At 41.3% G+C, this 17,523-nt stretch overlaps 1 protein-coding gene across 1 annotated transcript in view; it reads right to left on the reverse strand.

Annotated features, from left to right (window-relative positions):
• LOC118394753 (RNA-binding protein Musashi homolog 2-like) overlaps window positions 1-8,064 on the reverse strand; it is a 413,238-nt gene extending 405,174 nt beyond the window's left edge. Inside the window, exons 1-5 of the mRNA XM_052518448.1 lie at window positions 7,865-8,064; window positions 7,494-7,534; window positions 7,120-7,201; window positions 6,458-6,542; window positions 1,217-1,258 (exon numbers count right to left, since the gene is read on the reverse strand). Coding sequence (XP_052374408.1) covers window positions 1,217-1,258; window positions 6,458-6,542; window positions 7,120-7,201; window positions 7,494-7,534; window positions 7,865-7,929 — 315 coding nt within the window. The 5' untranslated portion in view covers window positions 7,930-8,064. The remainder of the gene's footprint in view (window positions 1-1,216; window positions 1,259-6,457; window positions 6,543-7,119; window positions 7,202-7,493; window positions 7,535-7,864) is intronic.
• Between the last annotated feature and the right edge of the window lie 9,459 nt (window positions 8,065-17,523).

A 17,523-nucleotide genomic window follows, 5' to 3' on the forward strand; every position in this document is an offset into this window, starting at 1 on the left:
TGCTCTCAAGGGTCAAAAGACAACTCAAGGTGTCATTTCACCTTCAAGTTCATTTACAGTGTTATTGGTCTTTAGAAACAAACACCTACATAGGCCTGCACAGTGCATGCATCTTTGTTTATTGTTAAAAATGTCCTTGAATCAAATTCATGTTTATTAAAAAATGATTGCATAATTTTTATCAAGGGTTCTTTTTTGCACACAGAGCAGAAAATATCAAAGCACCATACAAATCTGTGGAAGAGAGTAGCATTCGCTGGAATATCAAAACAGTCTGCACTTGAACTAAGTACTGTACAGTCAGACTGGACTCCTGTCAGTATCATCACTATTACTGGACACCATTAGACTTGACATGAAGAGGTGCATTCAAAAAATAAACATGTTGTATTGTCACATACACAGGATAGGTGCAGTGACATGTGTGGTTTTCTAGGGTCAGTCATAGTAGTACGCCACCCCTGGAGCAAATTAAGGTTTAGTGCCTTGCTCAAGGGCACAGACAGATTTTTCACCTTCGGCTCAGATTTTCAAACAAGTAACCTGGCCCAACGCTTTAACTGCTAGGCTACCTGCCGCTGGAAACAAGGGGAGAAGAGAGACTATCAAGAAACAAGCACATTCTCTAGATGTTTCTCAATTTCATACTGTAGTCATACCCAGCCTTAAGAGAACATGTGCCTCGGCTTGGAAAGCTTTACCTTCGTCAATTCTCAGTTTGAAACCTGATCTTGGTAACAGAGTAACAATGCTCTTTTTATGTCTCCAAAAAAATAAAATTCCCCAATCAATCTCAGCGTCTTCAGGGAAAAAAACATTGTGTGAACAACTACAATGTGATACTCTCTCATTCGATCAAATGCAGCGAAGCCTTTAGAGCAGTCACCCAGGGAAATTCTACCTCACTACGGTTTCTAGACAACATGCTGATGTAAACAAGTACGGTGGTGGTGCAGCTATGGGATAAATCAGACAGCCAGTCATCTACCTGTAGCAAGCTCCAGACCAGCCTGCCTCACAGTGACACTTACATACCAAAACTAAAATCGGCAGCTCTAGCTGCTGTTTCATGACCAGACCCTCACAAAAGCTCCACAAAGTATTCTCTTCACTGCAGGTCAGCAATTCACCCAGTGTTATAGAAACCAACCAACAAACCATAAACGAAAAGACCTCTCCACAAGAAGTTAAAAACAAAATGTGCATGTTGTCTTACCTTGGGTTGAGCACGTCTAGGGAAGGCAACTTTAGGATCGATCTGGTAAATATAAAGAAGAGAGAGGATTAAATATCAATAATCAAACTTGTCAATCACTTAAACAACTAATGACAGGGACTTGGATGTGTGGATTTAAAGCATTCCTCATGGATCACACATAACGACATGCATGACACAAACAATATTAGGATTACCCTCAAAACTGACAGTACAGAGACACTACACAAGGGCTATTCAAATCAGGCATCGAGGTCCGCAAGTCCCCTTCAGGACTGCTGGTTTCCATCCATTCCCTCTGATCAAGGACTGATTCAGACCTGGGACTTCTTTAGTCAATCAACGACATGAATCAACCGATGAACTACCAGGGAGAGAAGAGAACCAGCTGTACTGGGGAACCATAGGGCTCAAGCACCCTACACGAGTAAACTATTATCAGTGTGAGATTTCACACAGATTAATCAAGTCATATTAAAGCTGGCTGATTTAAATCAAAAGCACCATTTTAATTTCCCTTTGCCTCATCAAAAAGTCCAGGTCCGTCAATTCACACAATCTTGCATTACTCCATAGAAGCATAGCTGATTAATAACTCAATAGCCCTTCACACATGGTTTAGTCAACATATATTGACCAAGTAAAATGAATAACTAGCATTAATGCCCAGGTTGCTATTTAAGCACGATGTGAAAAATGTAGCAGCAAAAAAGCACCATAGAATTATACATTTTTATTGATGGCACATAGACCACTTAATGCCATAATTGTGCAGTAATTAAGTCTAAATCAAAAGTCCATTCAATATGTATTGAATGAGAGGGTTTTAATTAATGCTATTCAAAGCCACTAAATGTTTCCCTCCTGGAAAACAGCATTTTAATTTCAAAACACATAAACGCTGTCCTGAGTCATCTACTCTTTTAGCTTATATTATGGATTTCAAATACATGGGTCATACAAGGCTGCTTGGCTGCATGATTTTATGGAGAACAGCTAGATATAATTATTTCCTGATTCCATCCAAGGGGTTATTATGGCAGCCAATGTGAATGGGCACATTTGGGATTGAATACAATGAGACCTGAAAACAAAAGGTATTGTATTATTAATTGTTGCATCAGTTTACTGCACAAGTCATTTATGTTTTCACTATTTATTAAACTAAATTTAAACTAAAATGTGTGTGATATCAAGTCAGGTGTTAGAACTAACCACAGGACTTCCTCAAGAACAACTTGTGCAAATCAACTGAGAAACATTAATTTGCCTATTAATGTTCCCCTCTGACACATTTCTAAAAGGTGAAATCATGCACAAGAACACATCCTGGTAAATGGGACAGTCAGTGCATTAAAACATCCAGGACACATTTTCCATTTGTCACAGTAAGGTTGAATACAACACCAACATTCACTCTTCCTGTGAACAAAGGATTTCTCCTTTCACATTTTCATCTTTAAGGCCACATAGCTAAAGGGGGAAAAGACCATTAGTGGAATATTGTGCATAAAGTAGGTTGAGAGCTTGTCAATTGCTTTTAAAAAAAGAACAGAAGGAAATGTAACAGAGAGAGCTGTCAGTGTGTGACGGACAAAAATAGACGCTGTTAGAAAGTGACTGTCTGAATTCAGCTGTCTGAATGCATTAGCGGAGTGTGGAATGTTTTAGCCAGAAAAGTGTTTAGTCTACAAGAGATTGTTTTCACAAATGACATCAGCAGAAATCCTATCGTCAGACACTGAGCATTGTTCAACCCCAAGTCTTTATTTCCATGTTGTAAAGGATTACATAAAGCATGATGCATGTCAAGTACATGCAGTATGTACATGCAGTACGTGCCGCAGCCTTGGCGTATCCAATCGAGGGAAATACATGTGCCACAATGTAAAAAAGGCATCTCAAAATTGAAATAATGCTAACTGCTCGTGTACCTGTGAAGTAACTCTGTACTAAAACTAGTAACAAGTTAACGTTGTACAATTAATTAGGGTTTAAGGGCATTTTGCAAGGATATGCTATTCTAATAGGGATTCTTGTAGACTGAATGTTAGAGGAATATATACTGATTGTATCCTGATGAAAGGACAAAACACAGTAGCATTGAATTCCCCATGCAGACAAACCAAACCATGTCTTTGTTGCACAGACTTGAATTTTCCAGCCCAGCCTCACCTGGCAGTGTGTTTTATTTTTACTTCCACACTGAGGTAGCAATAATACTGGGAAAATGATAATGATGATGCCCTTTTAGAGTAAGAGCTGTTTGAAAAGACCACCTGAAATTTCCACCTGTTTTGGTCAGGAGTTTTGGCATCACCAGGCAGTAAATTACTTAATAGGCGTTCCAAGCCTCTGTCAACAACAGCACATTTTCAGTTTCCCCCTCCCAATCAGACCACTCCTAGAAAGCCCTAGCAAAATTATTGCTTTAAAAATGGCTATTTGCTAAGAAGCTATTTGTTTATTTTTGACATTTTTATTTTAAATAATCACAGTAAGGTACTTAATTTTTACTCAGAATTGATTTGATATCGAGATAAAAACAGCTGCATTGGACCTTTAAGGTGAGATGTGACTCTCCTCCATTTCACACTGCACTTCAGCACTTTAATGTAGAACACCTCCCAAGGCACAGAGGCGAGTTGGCAGCTCAATGTTGCCTCTATTACATTATACCAAACAAGCAGTAGATCCTCTAAAGACTCTACTCTTGGTCCCTTAATGCATGGATAATGTCATTAGCCGTTTTCAAATAAGCCTATGTAGACGCAGGTCCAGAAAGGAGAGGGGAGAGATTGCATCAAAGCACACTTTAAGGTACACATTGAGAGTTAGGGAGTGTGTGTGTGAGAGTTAGGGAGTGTGTGTGTGAGAGTTAGGGAGTGTGTGTGTGAGAGTTAGGGAGTGTGTGTGTGAGAGTTAGGGAGTGTGTGTGTGAGAGTTAGGGAGTGTGTGTGTGTGAGAGTTAGGGAGTGTGTGTGTGTGTGTGTCTACTTCCTTTGCTGGGCTGAAACTAGAGGTGTACTAATTCATCTCAACATTACATTCAAATCTGCAATCATAAAAATCCCTGTATTATAAACAATTCATTAGGCTACAAAATACATAGAAGTGCGCATTTAAAATAATATCAGTGTAGTTTTCCAGAAGTGACATGTGGAAAGTTACAGGCATTTCCTTTTCCATCTTCAGCTATCTGTTTCATAAACCTAAAGCTTCCGGCAATGTCAGAGCAGTTCGTGTGAGTCCTTGAGGACAATACAGGCTGCTTGTATTCACTCCACCGCTCCTGAAGAACAAGCCCTTTGAGCACTCACTCACACAGCTAAGTTAGGGCATACACTACAACAACCACATACAGAACATGAGTACGATGTGACTTCACAATGAAGCAGTATTTTTGGTCCCACATTACCATACATCTTTACATGGTAGTTACATAGGCAGTTACAGTGTAGCTACACAGTATTACTTAACCTAAAACTACTGTAATGTTAGTGTCATGCACAATTTCATAGATTTTATTAACTCACAAATTGAGTTAAGTGATATGAAAAGTGGAGAAGTTATTTTGCAAACACATTTAAGTTTGTTTGCAAATGTACCGTTAATGCATGTAAAAATGTCAGTGTATTCTCATTACAATCCAATGTTTATTAACCAACAGAGTAGCACAATAATCAGCAAGAACAAGAACTGACCCATATGGAAAGTTAAACATTAAATGCAGGGTGAATCATCACAATTCCATTTTTTTGCAGTCAATGCATTACTCTGACTAACTCACCTTCATGAAACTTAATTCGAGTGTCAGTTTTAAGCTATCCAATATCAGAGAAGGCTGGTGGGAGGAGCTATAGCATGGGCTCATTGGAATGGTTTGAATGGACATGTAGTTGCCATATGTTTGATACCGTTACATTTATTCCATTCCAGCCATGATAATAAGGCAGTCCTCCTATAGCACCTCCACCAGCATCCTTTGATCCAGCCATACATTCAGAAAAACAACATGATGCAACAATAAATGTACCAATATTTTATGCCTTTCTCTGGGGATAACAGTTAGTCTTGGGTTTGTTATTTAAAATGGGTCAGGTTGTGGGAATGTGTGCACTTTAGCAGACTTGCAGACAGAGGGGAAGTGGATACTATGCAGACAGAGGGGAAGTGGATACTATGCAGACAGAGGGGAAGTGGATACTATGCAGACAGAGGGGAAGTGGATACTATGCAGACAGAGGGGAAGTGGATACTATGCAGACAGAGGGGAAGTGGATACTATACAGACAGAGGGGAAGTGGATACTATGCAGACAGAGGGGAAGTGGATACTATGCAGACAGAGAGGAAGTGGATACTATGCAGACAGAGAGGAAGTGGATACTATGCAGACAGAGAGGAAGTGGATACTATGCAGACAGAGAGGAAGTGGATACTATGCAGACAGAGAAGAAGTGGATACTATGCAGACAGAGAAGAAGTGGATACTATGCAGACAGAGAAGAAGTGGATACTATGCAGACAGAGAAGAAGTGGATACTATGCAGACAGAGAGGAAGTGGATACTATGCAGACAGAGAAGAAGTGGATAATATGCAGACAGAGGAGGCGGATAATATGCAGAGGTGGATAATATGCAGACAGAGGTGGATAAAATGCAGGCAACAGACTTGGGAGGATGAAAAATTAAAGCTAACTCAGGGTGGGGTGCTTTTTAAAAATCACATTTATTTAGAACTAGATTTTGTAAACAGAAAATGCCTGATGATTGAATACGGTGCATGAAAAACAAAAAAGTACAACAATGCATATATAGCATACTAAAATCTATAAAGACAGCTGGGAATGAATTTTCACAGAAAACAAATACAGAATGACAATCACTTTATATAATATGCAGATTTAACAATAAAATTGCTCCCCATCTCAAAACACTCAGATGTTGCAGACAGAAAGCTTTGCAGTTGCCATCAGTGCTCAACTTACTTTATGTACTATGGCCCTCAATGGTAAAGAAAGGTTTAGCAGAAGGTCTTCTCATTTCTGTGGGGAGGTGGTGGGCAATGCTCAGAACACATCATTAGCTAGGCTACTTATTGCATGTGGCTGTGAGTGTGACTAATTCACATAACATATCACAACTCCGTAAAAGACAATACGACATAGTCAATCATGCCAGGCAGGTGGGTCACAAAAGCAAAAACACTTAAAAAGTGATAGAAGAGAGGAGACATACCGTTTTTGAGTCTAATTCGTGATGTGGCTGAGCTAAGACGTTATCTACACTGGCAGCATCTACGTAAGTAACGAATCCAAAGCCCCTGTGGAAATAAACAAGGAACATTGTAATCAGTGAGTCAGTCAGTGGCGCAGGAGAGTGGTCAAACAGCCTATCAGTCAGTTGTATGTATAACTACAGCTGTTACATTGATACAAACAATAAAGCCAAATGGCAGGCTACATTGTAGCCTAACAAATATATAATGCAGCCAAATGTTACATCGTAACATATTTACCAAAGTTGGCTATGTTGGTGTATCCATAGGCTACTTGATATCAAAATAGTTGAACTTTCATAATATCATATTCAATTATTTATTAAATATAAATGCAATTTCCTTTTAATGCTGCACAAAGAATCATGTGAATGAAGTGTCATTAATTATTTCCCATATTTTCAGGCATATTCAAAGAACCACCAGTATTCTCTCTTTAGTGGTGGTCGATGTCAAATTGCGTTACCTTTGCAAAGCTCTGATTCAATCGCTTGTAAAAGCTCGACGTGCGACAAAAATAAATGGCTGCTTGCTTGCGAACTGATTTTGCGTAATCATAAAGACACTGCAAAACCACAATTAATACAATTGCAAACACAGGTGGGATATATTAGCTAATTACCTGGAGCGTTTTGTCGTTGGATCTCTCATCACCATACATTCTCTGATTTCCCCGAATTTAGTAAAATAGTCTCTAAGGCTGTCTGCAAAAGAAACAAACGGGAGGTTACTGGTCGTTTTCATTCTTCTGTCAAATATAGAAAATACTATATGTATGAGCTTTAAATGCCTCTAGTTACTAGTATGCACATAGGGGTCGAATAGAGGACTTAAAATTATATCAAATAAAAATAACCTTGCGCGCACTGAAGTAGGTAGGTACACACACACATACACACACAAAATCAGACGTTTTGCAACCAGCTCCGGCAGCCTCGGCTACTACAAAACACAACCCGACAATGCCACACTGTCGTCCGCAAATTATTTCCTTACCTGGTGAAGTTTGCCAGCTGAGACCACCGATAAACATTTTACTGTAAGGGGAAAACACAGCAGAAGTGAGTCCAGATGTCAGATCGGCCATTTTGACGTGTAGCTAACTACTTGGCTAGCTCTAGCTAACTACTTAATATAGCGACAGAAAGCGAACAAAACGTAGGCAGAGCAGCAGCAAGAGAGCTCTAGTTATCAAGCCCAAAGAGCTATTGCTATAGAAAAAGGGGGCAGGCCGTTTGCTAATATAATCAAACAAAGGTGTAGTTGACTACATCCGGAAGGCAACATCAATGTCAGTGCTTTGATAAGCCGGGCAATATTGACACAATGTAAAACGATAAAAGTGTCAGTACTGTTCGCAGTCTTACCCCGGGTCGTGTTGCGAATCATTAGGACTTCCTCCAGATGTGGCTTGGCTCCCGTCTCCCTCCATAGCTCACCCAACTATAGCCAGTAACTAACGAAGACAGGCGGCACAACGCTAAACCGAAGCACGCTAAAGAGAATTTTACTGAGCCGGGAATGCAAGCGTCACACGTGGGATCAGCTCAGCCTGTGTCTCCCTCCCTCCCTCCCTCCCTCGACCCACATGGGGCGGGGTAAGGGCTCGTCACCTAACCAATTCAATTGACGTCATTAAGCATTCCCCGCCCATATACAGATGAACCTAACGAGATGCGTGTGTGTGTGTGTGTGTGTGTGTGTGTGTGTGTGTGTGTGTGTGTGTGTGTGTGTGTGTGTGTGTGTGTGTGTGTGTGTGTGTGTATTCATTTACACAGAATGTATGTGTCCTTGCCTGGTATAGGCTATTTCCTAGATTATCATGATACTGGAATATATTACAGATCCTCTGTAACATCTGTGAATTTGACATAAAACACCAGATCAGTTCTCTGCAGCTTGATGGGTAGTTTAACAAATCTCACTTCATATAGGAGATAGAGATAGAAAAAGAAAGAAAGAAAGAAAGAAAGAAAGAAGAGAGACACAGAGACAGAGAGAGACAGGGGTGGAAGAAGAGGGCCCATTGACAGGTCATCAATCTGTTTACCCACTTCTTTATTTGTGTTTTCCCCCCTTAAGTAGAGCTTTCAAACCACATGAAATAAAGGCTGCACACATCAAGCCAAAGACTTGGCAAAGTCGACATAAATCTGACCGATTGACTGGCTTGTGGAGGCTTGCGGTTTCACCTCACTGGCTAGCTAGCACTTAGGAGCTGTCTTACTGTTGGCTAACTACACAGAGAGAGGCACCATTGGGCCCCTTCCTCCCCTAGCAGTTGGTTACTTTTTACTCAGAAATTCAATGTGAGCGCACAACAAAATCATATGCTGCAACCAAAATCATAGTTCACCTCACGCAATCATTTAGATGACAGTGTAATGTTATTTTGTATTCATTGCAGATGATTGACATTACGGGATTAATTCATTGTTGATGGATAGATTCCAGTTGGCAAGACAGAAAAACACAATATTTGCTGAGGAGCTTTTTGTTGTGTTGACATTTCAACTTTACAATCTAATGACTGATACTCGGTTGCACCTGTTGGAATTTCATGTTTGCATCTGCATCTGAGGCTTCTCACAGACAGACAAGGTTGGTTTCAGTATTAAAGCTACATGCTAAAATCTAGGTCCATGGCTTCATAATCATTATGGAGCAGACAGTGCTCATTGTAAAAATGATCTTCAAATTTCACACACAAAAAAACATCACCTCTACTTGCCTATTTAACTTTCATGAAGTGTATAATGACATTTTAAATTAAGCAGAGCTTGCTGTAATTCAAGCTACACAATTTTTTATAATTATATGATTAACAGTAACAAGAACATTACTTAATGACTATCATATGTTATTTAGGGTGCTAGGGCATCATCCAATTATTAAACAAGCATCATAAAATAAAGTTCTGCCCAAATACCAAATATCTATTTGATAAACCTTCACACAATTAAATGGCTACATGTGGGTAAAAAAAAGCATTTCCTCTCCTCAAATGATGTTCTCTCCTCACAACATGCAACATAATAATCAACATAAAAATACTTCCAGAACCACATGAGGGACAGAGGTGGGAAGAGGACAGGACCAGAGGACATGAGGATACAACACAATGGAGACAGAGCCCTAACATTGTTGTTAGATATAATCGGGTTATTAAAAAAGAGAGAGTCAGAACAGTATAGCTCTACTGTATGTTTATCACTGTATAGAAATGTCTCCAGCCATCAACAACCTGTGATTTGACATCTTTAAAAGGACCCCTCATTTTCACACATGCTCAGTTTATTATAGCAGGAGTCTATGGTCACTTCCACAACAATATGCCATATTTACTTACATTTATCATAAAACACAGCGTTTATCTTGATATCGATCAACTACACTTTTATTATGCTTTAAGTAATGTTATTCAATTATTTTTAAACTATTTGGTTTAAAGGTTACAATGTACAACCTGCCATCTATGAACCTAATCTGGAGCTGTACACAGCTGTGGTGAGCAAATAATAGCCAGGTCCTCAATCAGTGAGTCAACATTATCTGAAGAGCGACACACACAAATGTGTGCATTGATTACATCAGATACAGAGAGAACAGGTTCACTGGTGGTGGGCTTTAACACGGATGGAACAGAATGAAATAAAGCAACATACCTGACAGACTGGAGTTAGTTGGAGCCTCCTGGAGCCCCAGGGATCTCTGACAAATTGGAGCTGCTATTAGAATGTATTGTAAAGAGGCAATTTTCACAGATCACACCAAGTAACGGAGATAAGAGGATCCCCCAAGACTTTCTCTTCTTGGGAAGATGAGTGGAGGAGAGAAGAGGAGACTGTGGCATTATCAAAACCAAAGATAATAGGAAATGACAAACTGTGACTTCATTAACCAACTGGGGTCTTGTAGGAGTCACTTCATTTCCCTACACATTTTGCAGTGGCCTCTGAATCTGTTAAAACCGACTGTAGACAACATATTCAACTGCTATCATTTAAATCACCATGTATGCAGTGCAATATTACCACCAGACGCTTCCCTAAAGACAATGAACTGGAAAGGAAAATAAACCAAGTCGCTATTCTGATTACTGTGTGGTAACCACAATGTTACTAATAAATATAATATAATACCTGCTGATAAGTGACAAATAATAACATTTGATTGGTACGACATTTGATCATTACTTGCTAATTAGTCATTTAGTAGTTACAAGTAATGAGCAACATGTTGCCTAATCCTAACTAGTCCTAGTCCTAACTAGTCCTAGTTCTCACAAGGCTGCATGATACTAGGTAAGCAACACAATGTTTGAGAGAGTTCCTTCTATGTGGGAGAATGAGCAGCATAGTATGCTATTGTGTGCCACTCCATTGTCTTGCCCCAGATCTATAGTATATCATACCATTTAGAAGTCAGCTCCTGATAAATGTAATGGTTTGGGATTGTCATAGCGTGGCAGACAGATATTCCAATGAGAATCCCGCTAAGCATAGAAATAAACCCTTTTACCACAGACATATTACTGGCCAAACTGACACATTACTGATCAAACTGACATATTACTGGCCAAACTGACATATTACTGACCAAACTGACATATTGGTGTCCAAATTGACATATTACTGGCCAAACTGACATTTTACTGGCCAAACTGACATATTACTGGCCAAACTGACATATTACTGATCAAACTGACATATTACTGGCCAAACTGACATATTACTGATCAAACTGACATATTACTGGCCAAACTGACACATTACTGATCAAACTGACATATTACTGGCCAAACTGACATATTACTGACCAAACTGACATATTGGTGTCCAAATTGACATATTACTGGCCAAACTGACATTTTACTGGCCAAACTGACATATTACTAGTAACATATTGTTGACCAAACTGACATATTAGTGTCCAAATAGTAACATATTGCTGACCAAACTGACATATTAGTGTCCAAATTGACATATTACTGGCCAAACTGACATTTTACTGGCCAAACTGACATATTACTAGTAACATATTGCTGACCAAACTGACATATTAGTGTCCAAATAGTAACATATTGCTGACCAAACTGACATGGCTAAAATATACCAGATTGGTGTGCTGCAGCGGTTTATGTTTTGTCTGCTCAATTAACACCAAGAAAAACAAGACATGTTAGAACAGAATTCCCCATGTGAACAGATCCCAAGAGTATTTTCCTTCCATCCTGTTTAAATGCAGACTGATCATTTCACGGCGGCTGATTGGATGGCAAAGATCCTGTTTTGTTTTTATGTGTCTTCATTAAATGTTGAAAGATTTCCACAAGTGGACAAAACCCCTATCTGTTTTTATTTGTTACTAATTAAAACACATATAATTTGCTTATGAAAAAAGCTCTCCATGCCCAGAGCAGTATCACATTACTTTGCCTTTGTCGACTGGTTGCACTATGTTTTGTTTTGGTTACAGTGTGATGTGTCAGCGTTGTCCGATGCCTGTTGCTGCCAACAGCTTTAGTGCAGTGACAGCCACACACAGTCACACACACACACTGGCACATTCAGTTTAATACAAATCCATCCTGTTTTTGTGTGGTTTTTTTACCTGGCACATCAAGAAAAGCCTTAAAACAAAAGCTGTGAGCTTCCATTCTAATGAACTTTCATCAAAAAGCTAAGGGTCTGAGCATCAAAGACACAGCTTCTCTCACCAGCTGGTAGAGAGAGAGACTCCTGCATGAGCAGGTAGGCTATCCGCACTACTTTGTAATACTCTCCAAGACACATTAGTAGATCAAATGGTGTTGAGCACCCTCTCATACTTGAACTACAAAAACACACAAAATACTTTCATATATGCTCATTTTGGTTACCTGATGTTTGTTATTATCTTAATATACATTTATTCACTCAGTTATTGTGTATCAATATTTATTTTCTGTGTCTGCCCACTTATAATTGTATAGTAGGCTAAGTGCCACTTGTTCCATCCTGTTGACTGACATCTCTAGGCTTTGCTTTGCTACTGTGTTGTTAAGCTGTCTTCATGGGTGACTTGTCAGTCCCAGTAGACCTTTCACAGTGACAGGTCCCACTTATGGACAGACTGTAACTGCAACTCAATGAGAACTGCCACCCTACGTAGCCTGGCACAAACCCACGGAAAAGATGCCTAAGTGGCATTCATTCCGGGGTTAAGGTTAACTAACAAATATGTTTAAGAGGTACAATAGGCAAAACTTTGGCTTTGATTTATGGGCAACATGAATGATCTCATAATATTCAATTGGATCCAGCCCGTGTGCTCGGAAATATATATATGACTTGGACTATCTATGCTGTTACATCGACCATACAGTATATGTGCTGTTTGTGTGGATCCAAAAGACCAAACTCTTTCCCTCGCCTAGGACTGGGACTTCAATGGATCTGGAAGCTCATCATGTTCCTAGACAGCAACAGCTCTTTGCATAGCAATATCTGGGCTGTCAGGAACACACTATCTACGGCTGATCTTCTGACTTCTTACACCATCTTGTGGCCATTTCACATGTCTCACCCGAGGCCTCTGTTGTCAATGGAAGATCCCACTATCAAGATGCTGCTATCAATTGACAGCACTCACAATGCAGGAAGCAGAATAAATAAGGTATTTGTGACTCTACGCCCTAATCTATTAGGTTTTGCTCTAGGCCTTTCTCTGAGACAGATATCACACGAGGTGATAGGATGACAGATACTGGTCCAAAAATAAATGAATGAGTCACTAAAACACCATGACAACAACATTATTACAGAATTCCAAGAAAGAGCCACCAACTGTCCAACTCCCTCTGCTCTCCTCATTCTGCTTGTAACCAGAGCTGAATTATTTTAGGTGTCAGTCACCCAGCTGCTCTTTATTCTGCACCACTCTTCTTGCCCAGCCCCTGTGCAGAGAGAGAATCACTTATTCTTCTTTGTTGGAGTACTGTACTTAACCAGTCAGCAGTGCACCACCTCACTGCTCCTCTGTAAAGGAGGAAGAACAGTTCCCTGGCAGCCAGAGTCAAAGGGCAGAACACTTTTTGTAATTCATGAGTCTTTACCGAGAGAGGCCTCTTGCTTTCACATTGCCACCTCATAGAGAGAGTCAAAAAGGAGCTTGTTCAGAGTGTACTGACCTCTTTGAGATAGATACTACCTGGCTGGCAGCTCCATTAAACAGCACTGCACGGTACATCTTCAAAAGGCATGATCTATTGCCTGTGAAAGGCTAGTGTTAAATCGATGTGAGTATACACTGTATAGATAAGGAAATAACCTCCAATGACTGATTATTACTAGTGGGTTAATTTCTCACCCTGAGGTAGTGATAGTATAGTTTTTCTATCGGCTCATTAAAACGAACTCTTAGCAATAATTTCGGAATGTGCTCTATTGTGAGCAATAAAACCCATTTCTGTCCAAAATCGCCCACACACAGACAATCATGTCAGATATATCCTGTTTATCCTAAATTAAAGACCTTACTTCTTACTGCTCGCAGCTATATTTGTAAGTCGTATTTCATATGAAGATATGAAATATCACATACAGATATAGCTGCGAGCAGCAATGAACAGGGTTCCCAGGATGACAGAAAGGACACAATATGTAGGAACTATCTTCCTTTATGTGCAATCACAAAATCATAAAGAACAACATCTGGAGTGACACGAGCCTACCAGATGAGCTAAATTCCTTCTAAGCTCACTTCAAGGCAAGCAACACTGAACGATGCATGAGAGCACCAGCTTTTCCAGAAGACTGTGTGATCTCGTTCTCCATAGCCAATGTAAGACCTTTAAACAGGTTAGCATTCACAAGGCCGTGGGGCCAGACGGATTACCAGGACGTGTACTCAGAGAATGCGCTGACCAGCTGGCAAGTGTCTTTATTGACATTTTCCTCCTCTCCCTGACCCAGTCTGTAATACCTGCATGTTTCAAGCAGACCACCATAGTCCCCGTGCCCAAGAATGCCAAAGTAACCTGTCTTATTGGGTTAAATGCGTAAGACACATTTCAGTTTAATGTATTCAGTTGTACAACTGACTAGGTATCCCCTTTCCCTTAATGACTATCAACCCGTGGCACTCACATCTGTAGCCATGAAATGCTTTGAAAGGATAGTTATGGCTCACATCAACACAATCATCACAGACTCCCTAGACCCACTCCAATTCGCATACCGCCCCAAGAGGTCCACAGATGACGCAGTCTGTATTGCACTCCACACTGCCCTCTCCCACCTGGACAAGAGGAACACCTCCATAAGAATGCTTTTAATTGACTATTGCGTTCAACATCATATTGCCCACCAAGCTCATCACTAAGCTCAGGACCCTGGGACTAAACACCTCCCTCTGCAACTGGATCCTGGACTTCCTGACGGGCCACACCAGGTGGTAAGGGTAGGCAACAACACATCCACCACATTGACCGTCAACACGGGGGCCCTTCAGGAGTGCGTGCCTAGTCCCCTCATGTACTGCCTGTTCACCCATGACTGCGTGGCCATGGACGACTCCAACCACATCAAGTTTGCTGACGACACGACAGTGGTTGGCCTGATCACCAATGATGAGACAGCCTATAGGGAGAAGGTCAGTGGAACTCAAGTCCTTTTGTTCACCTGACCTAGAACTCCTCACAATCAAATGCAGACCGTATTATCTCACAAGAGAACTCTCCTCCGTTATCGTCACAGCCATGTATATTCCCCCGCAAACGGATACCAAGACGGCCATCAAGGAACTTCACTGGACTTTATGCAAACTGGAAAGCATATATCCTGAGGCTGCATTTATTGTAGCTGGGGATTTTAACTAAGCTAATTTGAGAACAATTCTACCTATATTCTATCAGCATATCGATTGCTGTACACGAGCGAGTAACACGCTCGACCATTGCTACTCTAACTTCTGCAATGCATACAAGGCCCTCCCCCACCCTCCTTTTGGCAAATCTCACCATGACTCCATCTTGTTGCTCCCCTCCTATAGGCAGAAACTAAAACAGGAAGCGCCTGTGCTTAGGCCTATCCAACGTTGGACTGACCAATCCGATTCCACGCTTCAAGATATCTTCAATCACGTGAACTGGGATATGTTCCGGGTAGCCTCAGACAACAACATTGAAGTATACGCTGACTCGGTGAGCGAATTTATAAGGAAGTGTATCGGAGATGTTGTACCGATTGTGACTATTGAAACCTTCCCTAACCAGAATCCATGGATTGATGGCAGCATTCACGCAAAGCTGAAAGCACGTACCACAGCATTTAATCATGGCAAGGCGACTGAAAATATGACAGAATACAAACAGTGTAGTTATTCCCTCCGTAAGGCAATCAAACAGGCAAAACGTCAGTACAGAGACAAAGTGGAGTCACAATTCAACAGCTCAAACATGAGACGTATGTGGCAGGTTCTACAGACAATCACGGATTACAAAAAGAAAACCAGCCCCATTGCAGACATTGACTTCTTGCTTCCAGACAAATTAAACAACTTCTTTGCACGCTTTGAGGACAATACAGTGCCACCGACGCGGCACGAAACCTAAGGCTGTGGGCACTCCTTCTCCGTGGTCGACATGAGTAAAACATTTAAACATGTTTAACCTTATCAGGGCTGTTGGCACAGACGGTATCCCTAGGCTCGTCCTCAGAACATGCGCAGAGGACATATTCAATCAATCCCTATCCCAGTCTGCTGTCCCCACGTGCTACAAGATGGCCACCATTGTTCCAGTTCCCAAGAAAGCTAAGGTAACTGAACTAAATGACTATTACCCTGTAGCACTCACTTCTGTCATCATGAAGTGCTTTGAGAGACTTGTCAAGGATCATATCTCCTCCCCCCTACCGGTCACCCTAGACCCACTTCAATTTGCTTACCACCCCAATAGGTCCACAGACGATGCAATCTCCATCACACTGCCCTATCCCATCTGGACAAGAGGAATTCCTATGGAAGAATGCTGTTCATTGACTACAGCTCAGCATTCAACACCATAGTACCCTACAAACTCATCGTTAAGCTTGAGACCTTGGGTCTCGACCCTGCCTTGTGCAACTGAGTCCTGAACTTCCTGACGGACCCCCCCAGGTGGTGAGGGTAGGTAACAACATCTCCACTCCGCTGATCCTCAACACCGGGGCCCCACAAGGGTGCGTGCTCAGCCCCCTCCTGTACTCCCTGTTCACCGACGACTGCGTGGCCATGCATGCCTCTAACTCAATCATCAAGTTTTCAGATGACACCACAGTGGTAGGCTTGATTACCAACAACGATGAGAGTCTACAGGGAGGAGGTGAGGGCTCTCGGAGTGTAGTGTCAGGAAAATAACCTCTCACTCAATGTCAGCAAATCAAAGAGATGATCATGGACTTCAGGAAACAGCAAAGGGAGCACCCCCCCAATCTACATTGACGTGAAAGCAGTGGAGAAGGTGGAAAGTTTTAAGTTCCCCGGTGTTCTTATCACCGACAAACTGAAATGGTCCACACATACAGACAGCATGGTGAAGAAGGTGCAACCTCAGGAGGCTGAAAATTTTGGCTTGTCACCGAAAACCCTCACTAACTTTTACAGGTGCACAATTGAGAGCATTCTGTCGGGTTGTGTCACCGCATGGTACGACAACTGCACCGCCCACAACCGCAAGGCTCTTCAGAGGGTGGTGCGGTCTGCACAACGCATCACCGGAGGCAAACTACCTGCCCTCCAGGACACCTACAACACCGATGTCACAGGAAGGCAAAAAAGATAATCAAGGACAACAACCACCCGAGCCTGTCTGTTCACCCCGATTCCATCCAGAAGGTCAGTACAGGTGCATCAAAGCTGGGACAGAGATATTGAAAAACAGCTTCTATCTCAAGGCCATCAGATTGTAAAACAGCCACCACTAGCACAGAGGCGACTGCTTGATATCAGTCCACTTTAATAATGCCGCTCATCTCATATCATCTCATATGTATATAATGTAAAC

The sequence above is a fragment of the Oncorhynchus keta genome, chromosome 1 (assembly GCF_023373465.1).
Source record: "Oncorhynchus keta strain PuntledgeMale-10-30-2019 chromosome 1, Oket_V2, whole genome shotgun sequence".
NCBI lineage: Eukaryota > Metazoa > Chordata > Actinopteri > Salmoniformes > Salmonidae > Oncorhynchus > Oncorhynchus keta.